The 13,285-nt window shown below is 39.8% G+C and overlaps 1 protein-coding gene across 2 annotated transcripts in view; it reads left to right on the top strand.

Moving 5' to 3' along the window:
* CDH11 (cadherin 11) overlaps window positions 1-12,945 on the top strand; it is a 142,726-nt gene extending 129,781 nt beyond the window's left edge. For both annotated transcript variants that reach the window (XM_032424355.1, XM_032424354.1), the window contains 2 exons: window positions 9,636-9,887; window positions 11,624-12,945. In XM_032424355.1, coding sequence (XP_032280246.1) covers window positions 9,636-9,887; window positions 11,624-12,120 — 749 coding nt within the window. In that variant the 3' untranslated portion in view covers window positions 12,121-12,945. The remainder of the gene's footprint in view (window positions 1-9,635; window positions 9,888-11,623) is intronic.
* The last annotated feature ends 340 nt before the right edge of the window (window positions 12,946-13,285 follow it).

The raw sequence follows: 13,285 nt of genomic DNA, 5'->3' as shown, positions 1-13,285 counted from the left end.
TCAGCCTTATGGCATCTCTAAAAACACAAGAAATGTGTAATGGATGAAAAAGGGCAAAGAAAAAAATACTGAGAATAACCCTTCCCATATATCTAGCTCCTCATTAATTTATAAAACTTTGTTGTGGCCATTGTTTCACTTCATTCCTCAAATAGCTCCACGAGGTTCAGCATGAATATTTTTATCCCCATTTTCTGGATAAAGAAAGAGTATGAGACATCAGGAGCTTGAGACTTGCCCAAGGTCACACTGCCCATCAGTGAAATAACGAACAAGCTTGGGTACTTGGAGGGTTCCATCAGATGTACACACTATACTATGAATATAAAGTTCATGTCTTTTCTACTTAATGCTTTAAAAAAAATCTTTGTTTACCATGTAGTCAAATAATAACAATCTTCAGAAGAGGAAAAACCTAAAATTCAATCTATCTATCTAAGGTTCCAGGGGAAAGTGAACAGGGGACACACTGCACTTCAGGTTCAATTTAAATCACAGCCATAATAATTGTAGTAATGTATATTTTCAGAGTTTTATGATTTTCTTCTACTACATAATTAACACATATTCTTAGTAGGAAAGTTAGAAAATATAGAGAAGCAGAAATATTATTATCAATAATAAAATAACTTGATAATATGTTGTTCAGAAATAATCACTGCTAGTTTTTATTTCTGTCCAGACTTTTTCTTGGCATATATGTATATATGATCTCTAAAAAAGGGAATCATAAAATTCATGTCCACTTTTTTCCCACCTAATAATATGTGATATGCACTTAGCAGCATCAATATGCTTTTGTCAACATTTTCTTCTGAATATCTTCCTAACCTCCCCTGTAAAGGTGTCTGATCTCAATTGACCATTATGTAAGTACATCGTTTCTACACACCTTTGCCGAATATCTAATTAGTATTTTAGGATAAATTTCTAGAGTGGAATTACTGGATGAAAAGCCTTTGATACTTAATTGACAAACTGCCTATCAGAAATATGTATACTACCAGAAATATTTATAATACCATGAGTAAAATGGTATCATATGGTATCTCATTTCCTCACATTCAAGCCAACTCTAGATATTATTACTCTTTTTAAATCACTGGCAACTTAGTAAGTGAAATATAATCACATTTTAAAATGTCAATTAAGAGTTGTGTTGTGGGGTGTGTGTGTTTTAGGAAATTTCCTTTCCATTATTATTTTATTAAAAGAATGGATGTTCAGGGGAGCCTGAGTGGCTCAGTTGGTTAAGCATCCAACTTTTGATCTCACTCAGGTCTTGATATCATGGTCATGAGTTCAAGCCCCACGTTGGTCTCCACACTGGGGATGGAGCCTACTTTAAAAAAAAAAAAAAAAAGGATGTTCAATTTTTAGATTCTAACCAGAGGAGGAAATATGGTTTTGTCCTTTGACCTAATGATTTGTTAAAGTAATTAAATTGATAGATCCTAATATCGAATCTCATATTTTTGATTTCCAAACCTCTTCTTCCAAACAGTGATCATTTGATAAAATATAGAGGAAGAGCAAGGGTTAGCGATTAAATGCTTGGCTTTAATCTTTACTGCTAGAAGGGGTTGTTTGTTTTATTTTATTTTATTTTTTTAAAGATTTTATTTATTTGACAGAGACACACAGTGAGAGAGGGAACACAAGCAGAGGGAGAGGGAGAAGCAGGCTTCCCGCCGAGCAGGGAGCCCGATGTGGGGCTCGATCTCAGAACAGTCCTAACATGAATATTTGACACATAATTAATCCTGTTACTGTTTTATTTTTTAAAATTGTCAATTATTACATCAATCCTAACTCATAGACTGAGCTGCTGTTTTGAGAGAGGAAAGCACCAAATCACTGGAAGGTGGGCACAGTTGGAATACATCCCAGGTTCTGAGAACCCCAGGGTTGCATGCTCTCCAATAGGCCATCTCAATTCAAGTTGGAGGCCTATCAGATCATGGGGTTATTTAGCTACAGAAACATTGCTTCGTCATTTGAGCAACAGAGGACCATTTTAGGAGCTTGCAATAAGTTCCTATTTTAACACCAACAAAAATACTTAGGATTTTCAAGTCAACAAATTGACAGAGCAGCCCTTTAAACATTATGAAGCAACTTCCCTATTTCAGTTGACCTTCTTCACCCTTGATGTTTCTTCCATATTTTGTGTCAGCGTGACTTCCATCAAAAACCAGGTAATTTCATAGTTCCCCAGTTAGTCTCCTCTTTCCATCTTCCATAATCATGGGAAAATGACCTGTCTCATTTACTTTGCTCTGCCAGGAATGGACTCCTTCTGCCTATTCTTCCTCTTTCAGGTCTCCCCATAAATGAAGTCACTGAAACGCTTTCTTTGCAGGGTATCCCCAGCCCATCTTGAGTGTTTCCTCCTCTGAGGAAGGAACACTGCAATAGCTTTTCTTATTTTTCTTTATCTTGCATGCTAAACACTCATTCCCTGTTTGTCTCCCACTAGAACATGAGCTCCATGGGGGCAGTGTCCCAGCACTTAAAATAGTGGGTTGACCAAATGCAAGGATTAAAATGAAAGAATGGGGGCACCTGGGTGGCTCAGTCGTTAAGCGTCTGCCTTCGGCTCAGGTCATGATCTCGGGGTCCTGGGATCGAGCCCCGCATCGGGCTCCCTGCTCTGCAGGAAGCCTGCTTCTCCCTCTCCCACTCCCCCTGCTTATGTTCCCTCTCTTGCTGTGTCTCTCTCTATCAAATAAATAAATAAAATCTTTAAAAAAGATGAAAGAATGGCTGGGGAAATAGGTGATGTGCTTCAGAAATTTCAGGGATCCGTTATTATTAGGGGAAAAATGATTATGTTATGACATAAGCTTCAGGCTTAAAAAGACACCCACCTTATAATGTCGGAATATTCTGAGGAGTCAATAGCACATAATCCACCTCTTCTTTCCATTCATTATTTATTATCCCACAAAGTTAAATTGGACATACAGGGTTTGGATCCAGGAAGAGATGACCTTGAAATGTGCTTATTTTTCATGTATATTATCTAAGATGAGCTAAGTTGCAGATCAAATGAGCTCTGATACCTGATGCATGCAGAGTTAAGCTTGAAGTGCTCAAAAAATTCAAAAACCAAACCAAAACAACAACAAAAAGTATGCATGAAAATCAGATTTGGCTGAGTAAAGGGATATCCAAGACAGATTCACCCCAATTAGGCCAATTGGCAAACTTCTTTTTTTCTCCCCCACCCTGCCTTTTTTTTTTCCCCTAAGCTTAGAACATTTTTTTTTTTTTTATGAGCAGCATCAGATAGTATCCAAATATGCTTCTGGTTTTTTACTTTTATTATTTAAAGATAGCCAAATAGATTTCTATGGAACTTTTTTCCCTCTTAATTGCTTCAATATGGAAGATGCTCTATTGGCAGATCAAAATGGCAGATGTCTTTTAATGTGCTGCCATTTTCTCTGTGTAAATAATTATGTTCCTTTTCTGCCTGAATTTCATTGCAGCAGTTTGTCCATTACAACACAGCTTATCTGGGAGCTTACTCCCTCCCCAGCCCAACAACAACAAAAAAAGATAGGTCATTTTGGTGGAACAGACATATTCTTTCAGGGTTTCCTCTGGTCACTGATTTAACTAACTCCTGGGATTTCTCAACTCACTAAAAGACCCTAAATGTTTATATCCCACTGAATTCCTTGGTAGTTTTCCTTGCTTAAACTAAGAAATACTTAGGGAATATGTTTCTTTTTCCCTCCCTATCACCAAGGAGAGAATTATTCTCATACAAAAATGGAGGAAATGTTAATTTCAAGGGAAGTTGTAAATTACAACAAAGAAAAATCTATTAACACCGACCAAAGGTGCACACTTAGATGTCTTATACACACATACACATAGACAGTTATTCCTACAATGTTATTTATTATAATTCATGTTTTGCCAATCTCTCAGTATCAGAGGTGTTAATTAAAAGATCGTGATGATCTCCTCTTAGTGTGCAGCTCCTTAATTCAGTTGGAAGACATTATAGCCATCGGAGTCTTGGGTCAGGCAATTTTCTTCGTTAATATGTATACACAAGCTATCAGTATTTGGGGTCAAATACTGACCCCAAAGTCATCTTTGAGCATAAGTAATACCAAAAATATAAATGCTACAAACTTTACAAGTTTTATTTGAAATTTCTATTATTTCAGCCCCTCAGGTTGAAGATGGCAAATATGGCATCAAAAATTTCAATTAAGTTTTGGATAATCACAAATCTAAATGAGTATAAAAAAATCTAAATAACTAGGGGTACCTGGCTGTCTCAGTTGTTAGAGCATGTGACTCTTGACCTTGGGGTCGTGAGTTCAAGTTCCACATTGGGGATAGAGTTGACTTAAAAAAAATTCAATCGAAATAATTAAACTTTCCAGTGATATCTTTTGTAATTGTATAGCATATATACTTCTAAAAGTATTAAAGCTTAAAACTCCATTAAGACTTCTGACACATATACTATACCTATATATATATACAGATATAGATAAATACACACTTATATTTCACATGCATGCATATATTTTTTTTCCATTATCCTGATAGAGCTATTGCCACATTTCTTGGGAAAATGGAGAGGGCCCAGAGGAAAGTAATCAAATAATGATTATTCTGCTCACGACTGCATAACTAACTCTCTTCAAGTGTGTGGGAGCTATTTAAGTGGTAGATAGACCTACTTTGTCTCACGTGTGAGCAGTAAGGGTAGAGTAGGTAGATATGGGTCAGAAGTGAACAAAATAAGAGCAAGGTTTGGCTTTAATTCTCTAGATGTTTAACAGTCTCCAGAGAGGGGCCCTTATCTGGTCAGGTTGAACAATGACAGAAGGATGTGTGGCCAAGGAAGGGCATCTTCAGAGCTTTAGTAAAGCTGCTGAGGTGACTGATTCCTTCACCATAGGTCAAGCCTTTCTCCTCACGTCATGGTGAGACCACAACGTGTTAATCCTTTGCAGCAGTGGTTTCTCTTTTTCAAATTTTTAACATGCAGGGTCTATGCCCGTATGCTGCCCATTTTGCAAAATCTTGTATCAGCAAAAAACAAAACAAAACAAAACAAAAACACTGCTTCCAGTGTTTTGCAAAATCTTGTATTGGCCAAAAAAACACTGCTTCCAGTGTGGGAAGATGGCACCCAGTGTGGTCTATCAATCGAGGACTGGTTACCCATCATAATTTCCCCTTTTAATGTCAGTTATATGTATACCTCCAATGGGCTACATCATCATCATAACCCTATGTTTGCATCCCCAAACTGGTACCATGGAGACCATCATTATCAGGTACCTTTACATTTTGTTAGTGTAATGACAAAGTGTGCAGGTAAAAACAGCATGTGATTAGGAGTCCAGGTTGTAGACATAAAAATTTGAAATCTGAATTTATTTTCCATTAATAGAAACACTACAATTTGTGCATGACATATACTGGTAATTAATGACCCCATTTGCAAGGTTTTGCCTTAGTGGGGGGAAAATGAAACTGGTTATGTGTCTGTGGCCAAGGATGAGAACACTGGGTGTCAGGATGAAAAAGCGAGGTGCCTGAAAAACATTTTCTTACCATGGGAAATACGTTGCCCAGGACTGAAGAGCATGAACTGTGGTCTTACCTCTGGATGATGAGCCCTTCTGCGGAGGCAGTTGCATTCCAAGCTGCGATGACATTTCCAGGAATTCACTTTCCTCTCTTTGCCAATAAGTTTCTCTTCCTCATTAGTTTATTGCTCAAAGAGGATCGCTTCCAGGAAAGAATTAATATTTACTGAGCATCTCCAACAGTCTGTTGCTGTGCTCAGTACCTTTATGAATGAAATCATTTTACCATTTAAAATTATTAGTTTCCTGGGTGAGACTAGAGAAACAGGACATTTACTTAATATGACTAAAGTCAAGCAATTGATATGTAGACGATTCAAGATTCAAACCCAGGCCTGTTTGACCCCAAATACTGAGAGACTTGCCCTTTGGACGCTTTATAAAGGAGAAGGATCTGCAAAATCTCCTGATGGAAATTTAAACATTGAGAACATTTGCCTTGTTCTGCCTCATCTTATGAACCATGGAACCAGTTTGACACTTCCCTGAAAATGTGTCCTCGTGGAACCTCTTTTATCCAAAGGCCGCCCTAAACCGAGGAATGTATATGTCCAAAGTGAGGGGACCCTCTCAAAAACAGATAGGCAGTGGTTGCTAATTTGGATGAAAGGAAATCTGTAGTCAAACTTAGGATGCAAAATTGATTTCCAGAATAGCCATAATAATGGCTAGTTTGTTTGTTTTTCTAGATTTTTTTTAATGAAGTTCCTGCCCATAGTGGTGGCTTTTTTTGTTAGTAGATCAGTGATCAGAGTGGACCACAAGAAAGACCATTACAGGATGCAGCACTGACTTCTCCAAAATGGCCATCCCCCAAAAAAGCTCAGTCTCCTGCTGGTACTGGAGCCACTTGGATTTAGAGGGGAGATATCTTATTCATTCAAACAACACCAACCACCTAGGTGCCAAGAGCCAGGCTGGTTAGTCACATTTCTATTCTACCACATCTGTCTCCCCTTCTCCAGGTCACCAGCCCTGGACGATGTCAGTACTGGGTGTAAAGTTTTCTGGTAGAAGGATTCCCTGAGCTCTGGCAGAACCATGACTTTTATTATGTTATTTGATTCCTGTGAGGTGCACTTGATATCAACCAGTGTCATTTTAAAAGATGAACAAATGAGGCTCTAGATAAGACAAATGACTCATTTGAAAGCATGCAATTAGTATACGCCCAAGGAGAGATACTCAGTCCATTTCTTTCCCACCTTTTAAACTCATCTTAAAATCCATATGTGAGGGCGCCTGGGTGGCTCAGTCATTAGGCGTCTGCCTTTGGCTCAGGTTGGGATCGAGTCCCACATTGGGCTCCCTGCTCAGCGGGAAGCCTGCTTCTCCCTCTCCCACTCCCCCTGCCTATGTTTCCTCTCTCACTGTGTCTCTCTCTGTCAAAAAAAAAAAAAAAAAAATCCATATGTGAAACATGTTTGGCTAGAGGAACTTTTTTAAAAGTTCTCAAGATTCTACAGGTCTGTCACTCAGAGACTGTAAATGGTTCAGTCATCTGGGTACTTTGATGAGCTTTTATGTAATAGTTTGAATGTGTCTGAGGGGACTTGCTTATTCAGAATATGAGACATCCTACATTCACAGGTTCGTGTCCTGCTCAGATCCATGGTTCCATTAGTGTTTGATTTCAGCTACTGTCACGTGTAAGCCGGCGTGCTGTGATCTGGAGGTCCCGTTTTTTGTGGATGGCACATTGAAGAATAGATTTAAAATTATGCCTTCTACAGGTTTACAAAAACAAAACACTCAGTTTACATGCCCTCCAAACCAATACCCTTGGTGACAGGGTGTGACCCAATAGATAAACTAATGATCCATTGGGGATGTTGTTCACATCAGAGAAGTGTATTTGACCAAGCAATTTAAATAATTTGCTTTTCTTCTTTGATTTTTAATTTTTACTTTTATTCATAGTGGCCTTGTGACATTTCATATCATTAAAACGGGGTAAATATTGTCACCTTTAATTTGTGAAAGTCTTATTTGAACTCAAAAAAATGTATGAGAAGGGAAAAATAACATTTTCAAATAATTTGTTATAGATATGTACATTTTTTTGTAATCCTTAGGCATGGAACAATGGTATAGGCTGGAATAGGAGAGAAGAGTCAGGAAACTGAATTTTCAGTTAACAGTCTATTTGGCCCATTTTATTTATCTTTTTTCATGATTTTCCATAGTATATATAATTTTTTCCAGTGATAAGCACAATTTATACTAGTCATACAATATTCAGAAAATACAGAAATGAGAGTTAGGTGTTCAGCCTGGTTTTGTTTGAGATGTTGGCAACGAAGGGCAGAGAATGTCATTGTACGGCTTGCCAAAAACCAGTGCGTACACACACCTTATCTTCTGCAATAATCAGAATATCTGCTCATCCCTAAATCAGACTGAATCTACCTTTTATATTTAATAGATTTTATCTCACAGAAAATTCATTACATTTCCTTTCACCTAAAGTATATCAATTTACTCTCTCAAAAGAGATTCTAAGATATTTCTTCTTATGACAAGAGCTAATTCAGGGTACTGTCAATCCATTCAAAACCTGCTAGCTATTGGACGATCATGTTGGTCATAACATTCATATTGCTATAAGTTACTGACTGTAATCACAAACAGAGGCAAACCATACTGAGGATCTGTGTGTGTGTGTGTGTGAGTAATTTGATAGAACATACTAAAAACTTCACCTATTTTATAATTTTCCCCCAGAGCATACAGCATGGAAAGAAATATTGTTGGTTGGTACAGATCTGCAGAAAACATGATGAGGAAGTAGTTGGGGGCTTAGGTGACAAAAGATTATATGGAAGCCAACATCTGGAATCTTAATTAAATCTTTCCCAGAATACAGTTATGCCATTTGTTCAAAAAATATTTATTGAATGTCTATTACGTGTGCAACACTGGAGAGACTGAGATGAATCCCCTAGTCTCAGAAGTTCACACTCCAGGTGAGGTCAAAGTGGTTATGTCAACATTAATGACACAGCAGTGGGGTACTAATTTCTGTAAGAATATACAGTGCTTGGGGTCACAGAGCAGATGATGGGAGAGGTCTAGAAAGGCCTCCCCGATGTGATGACTTTGGGGTTCAATTTTGAGGCTTGAGGAGTTCACCTGTCATGCCACCAGGAACAGCTTCCTGGGATCCTAGGGCAGTGGCTAAAAAGGCATGTGGGAAGTGTGGTGTGCTTGGGAAACAGAAGAAAGTTCTGCATGTCAGACTGAACTGGGACATGTGGAACGGATGGGATGTGACCCTTGAAGGCAAAGTCTTCAGATGAGGGAAAAATCTAGTGATTCACTGTGTAGAGGTGGGCTGTGTTGTGTGGACCACAGAGAGAACTTGGAATTATTTTGAGCAGGACGCATGACATGTTTAATCAGGTGGTGGATGGTGCTTGAATTTCAAAGAAACTATAAACCTGTTAGTGGTTTTATAAAATATTTTCTCTTCAAGATAATATTTTCCTTTAGGACTCACAAGTGGATTTACAGTTTGCGCAAGGTTTGAGTGTGGACTGGAAATCTTTTAAACACACACATAGAAACTGGCCAAAGGCTTGTCATGAAGTAGGAAAGTACAAGCATGAAAAAGATTTTTCTGTTTGTTTTTTCTCACACCCACTTATATATTTAATTATCTGCCATACTCACATAGGGTATGTGGTCCAAGCCCACACTTCGTTGTGGTATCTGATGAAGGGGACACCCAAACAGAAAGCAGTGTGGTGAGCTTGCCAGTGGGGGCCTTTGTATCTACGAAATAAAAAAAGAGCCAATTTCTAAGTTTGGTTCCAAAATATGGAGACACTATTCTGCAATGCCAGATGACCGCGGTCTCCGTAGGTACCTAGATTAAAGATGCTGGTTGTTGACCCTGGTGATGAGAAAGAGCACCCTGACCTCTGCCAAGCCGAATGCATGAATATTCATGCCGTGATTCCAGTGGCCCTGCCCTGAGAAGAAATGTCTCTGCTCTCCCAACAGATAACACCGCAGGGGTGTACGCCCGGCGTGGAGGCTTCAGTCGGCAGAAGCAGGATCTGTACCTCCTGCCCATCGTGATCAGCGATGGTGGAATCCCGCCCATGAGTAGCACCAACACCCTCACCATCAAGGTGTGTGGGTGCGATGTGCACGGTGCACTGCTCTCCTGCAATGCCGAGGCCTACATCCTGAACGCCGGCCTGAGCACGGGGGCGCTGATTGCCATCCTTGCCTGCATCGTCATTCTCCTGGGTAAGGGGGCTCCGCTGTCACCTGCGGGAAGGGTTCTGCAACCAGATGCCCATCCTTGAAATATATATTTCTGGAGCGCAGGCTGGTCACCAGTGGCTACAGCTGGAGACAAGGCAGGGGTGGGGCCTGCGCGGTGCACGTTATGGTACCGGAGAGACAGGGGGGAAACTTAACAAGCATTCGGAGCAGAGTTGGGGGAAGGTTCTGATGAGCACATTGCCGACAGTGCAGGACTACACAGCAGCAGCTGTCTGGGGCTGCTGCAGGGGGACATCTGACAAGGTTTTGCAGAAGAGGAAACTAGGCAGAGGCCTGGTATATGAGCAACGGTTTGCTAAGAAGAGGAAAGAGAAGTGTTGGGGACAGAAAGAATAATCAGGAGGCCAAAGACATGGTATGAAGGACTCAAGGAACTGGACAAAGGTTGGCCTGGCCAAGCTGGATCTTGACTCCTCTGATTAGCAGAGGTAATATCTGGATGCAAGCCTCAGCTTATGGGGACCCTTAGGAGGCTTTTCCTACACTTACATCTCATCTCTGTAAGAACAGCGGTGTGCGCACGCTAATAACAACCACTGCTGGGCTTCAGGAAGAGATCACGTAGGAGAAAAATCAACCCATCTGGCATTTCAAACCCAAGGATTTCTGACATCAAATTTATGCTTGTTCCATGATGTTTGGTTCTCCATTGAATGAGTTGAGGGGGCCCAAGTGCATAGGGAAGAGCCAGTGAGTTCAGGTCAACAAAGAGTTCCTAAGAATTTTCTGGGTACCGGGTTGCTGTGTCCAGCCCTGGGGGAGAAAGGGAGCTTCATCCTTGCAGCTCCCGGTGATGGTGGACCCAGAGGGGCTCTCAGACCCCTTGCCAGATTCAGGCACAAACATTTTCTTTAGTCTAGCCACACATGTGGGAGAGTGTTGTCATGGAATATTGTAGAAGCTTCTTGTGGAGGTGGAACATGGAGAATTAAGCACTGTCTTGGCTTTCCTTTCAAGTGTGGTTCTGCCCACTCATCCTAGGTTGTCTGAGCGCAGTGGAATCGCCTCTCTCAGGAGGAACTAGAGCTGCTTCCTCTGGGGTTCAGCTGATGCTACCTTCCTATGTTTAAATAAATAGAGGAGATTTGTCTCCTGGGGGTCATTATAAACTTCCCCTCTTCTCTACAGTGGTTTGAAGAGAATCCAACCACTTTTATGATAAGATTTCTTATTAAGGTAGAGTAGGATCACTGCTCCTCCCCATTCCCCCCAAACCCTCTGGTCAGGAACAAGCATCACCTCCTATAGAAAGGTAGGACCTGAGGTCTTGGAACATTCTCATTCATATGCTTTGGAGAGATAGCTGTCTTCCTTTGGAAAAAGAAAAAGAAAATACAACATAAGGCAGTTTTAAGAAGCTGCAGACCAGTCTATTTAGAATCTTCCTAATTCTTAGACAGATGACTTCCAAATAATGTCAGATTCATTTTTAAAAAGCTCAGAATAGTTTCAACTTGCTGGCTTGTTTGGATATCATATTTTCCTGGCAGCGTTTTGCAGAGGAAGAGCCAGGTGGAGGGCGGTTTTACACATCTTTGGGGATTCCAGGTAAAACTCTCATTTTGTAGACTCATAGACCGGTTCCTAGTCTGAGCATGAGCACATCATGTCTTGCAGTAAGCAGAGTTCTCCTCCGGGAGAAAGCTCCAGGAATACTGGGCTTAACCTGTGCTCACTTTCTTGTGCTTTCCTTGTAGTCATCGTAGTGTTGTTTGTGACCCTGAGAAGGCAAAAGAAAGAACCACTGATCGTCTTTGAGGAAGAAGATGTCCGTGAGAACATCATTACCTATGATGACGAAGGGGGTGGGGAAGAAGATACAGAAGCCTTTGATATCGCCACCCTCCAGAATCCAGACGGGATCAATGGATTTATCCCTCGCAAAGACATAAAACCCGAGTATCAGTACATGCCTAGACCTGGGCTCCGGCCAGCACCCAACAGTGTGGACGTCGATGACTTCATCAACACGAGAATACAGGAGGCAGATAATGACCCAACTGCCCCTCCTTATGATTCCATCCAAATCTACGGTTATGAAGGCAGGGGCTCGGTGGCTGGGTCCCTGAGCTCCCTAGAGTCTGCCACCACAGATTCAGACTTGGACTATGACTACCTACAGAACTGGGGACCTCGTTTTAAGAAACTAGCAGACTTGTACGGTTCCAAAGACACTTTTGATGACGACTCTTAACAATAACGATACAAATTTGGCCTTAAGAACTGTGTCTGGCATTCTGAAGAATCTAGAAGATATGTAAACAGGTATTTTTTTAAATCAAGGAAAGGCTCATTTAAAACAAGCAAAGTTTTACAGAGAGGATACATTTAATAAAACTGCAAGGACATCAAAGTGGTAAATACTGTGAAGTACCTTTTCTCAAAAAAAGGCAAATATTGAAGTTGTTTATCAACTTCTCTAGAGAAAAACCACTTGGCGTACAAAATATTTAAGTGAAGGAGAAGTCTAACGGTGAACTTACAATGAAGGGAAATTGTTTATGTGTTATGAACATCTAAGTCTTTCTTTCTTCTTTTTTTTATTTGTCAAAGAAGCTTCCACAAAATTAGAAAGGACAACAGTTCTGAGCTGTAATTTCGCCTTAAACTATGGACACTCTATATGTAGTGCATTTTTAAACTTGAAATATATAATATTCAGCCAGCTTAAACCCATACAATGTATGTACAATACAATGTACAATTATGTCTCTTGAGCATCAATCTTGTTACTGCTGATTCTTGTAAATCTTTTTGCTTCTACTTTCATCTTAAACTAATACGTGCCAGATATAACTGTCTTGTTTCGGTGAGAGGCTCCCTATTTCTATGCCATTTTTAATGTATCTATTTGTACAATTTTAAAGTTCTTATTTTAGTATACATACAAATATCAGTATTCTGACATGTAAGAAATGTTACGGCATCACACTTATATTTTATGAACATTGTACTGTTGCTTTAATATGAGCTTCAATATAAGAAGCAACCTTTGAAATAAAAACAGATTCTTTTTTAATTCTGGGTTTCATTCTTAACATTGAAAAAAATTAAGTATTTCTAATGACTCATTTATATTTCTCATTTAAGATAATTGTGATCTTTTCATAACCCTATTTATGAGCTGTTGCGTGCTGCTTTTATTGTTTATTTAAAATCAAATCTGTTTTGCAAATGTTTTTTCAGACAAGATTCTGTAACGCCATGTAAAGCTTTCTTGTACGTCCTCAGTGTTAGCGTCCTGGCTTCCCTCCGTGTACATCTTCTGAAAAAGAAGGATGCTAAAGATCTAGGTCAGTCTCTGATTTTGCAATACTTGATATATAATAGGCGTTTATCTTGCCTATCAGTAATTCAGT

The sequence above is a fragment of the Phoca vitulina genome, unplaced genomic scaffold, assembly GCF_004348235.1.
Source record: "Phoca vitulina isolate PV1807 unplaced genomic scaffold, GSC_HSeal_1.0 scaffold30, whole genome shotgun sequence".
Classification (NCBI taxonomy): Eukaryota; Metazoa; Chordata; class Mammalia; order Carnivora; family Phocidae; genus Phoca; species Phoca vitulina.
The sequence above is the reverse complement of the archived record's forward strand: the minus strand, read 5'-3'. Positions and strand labels throughout refer to the sequence as shown.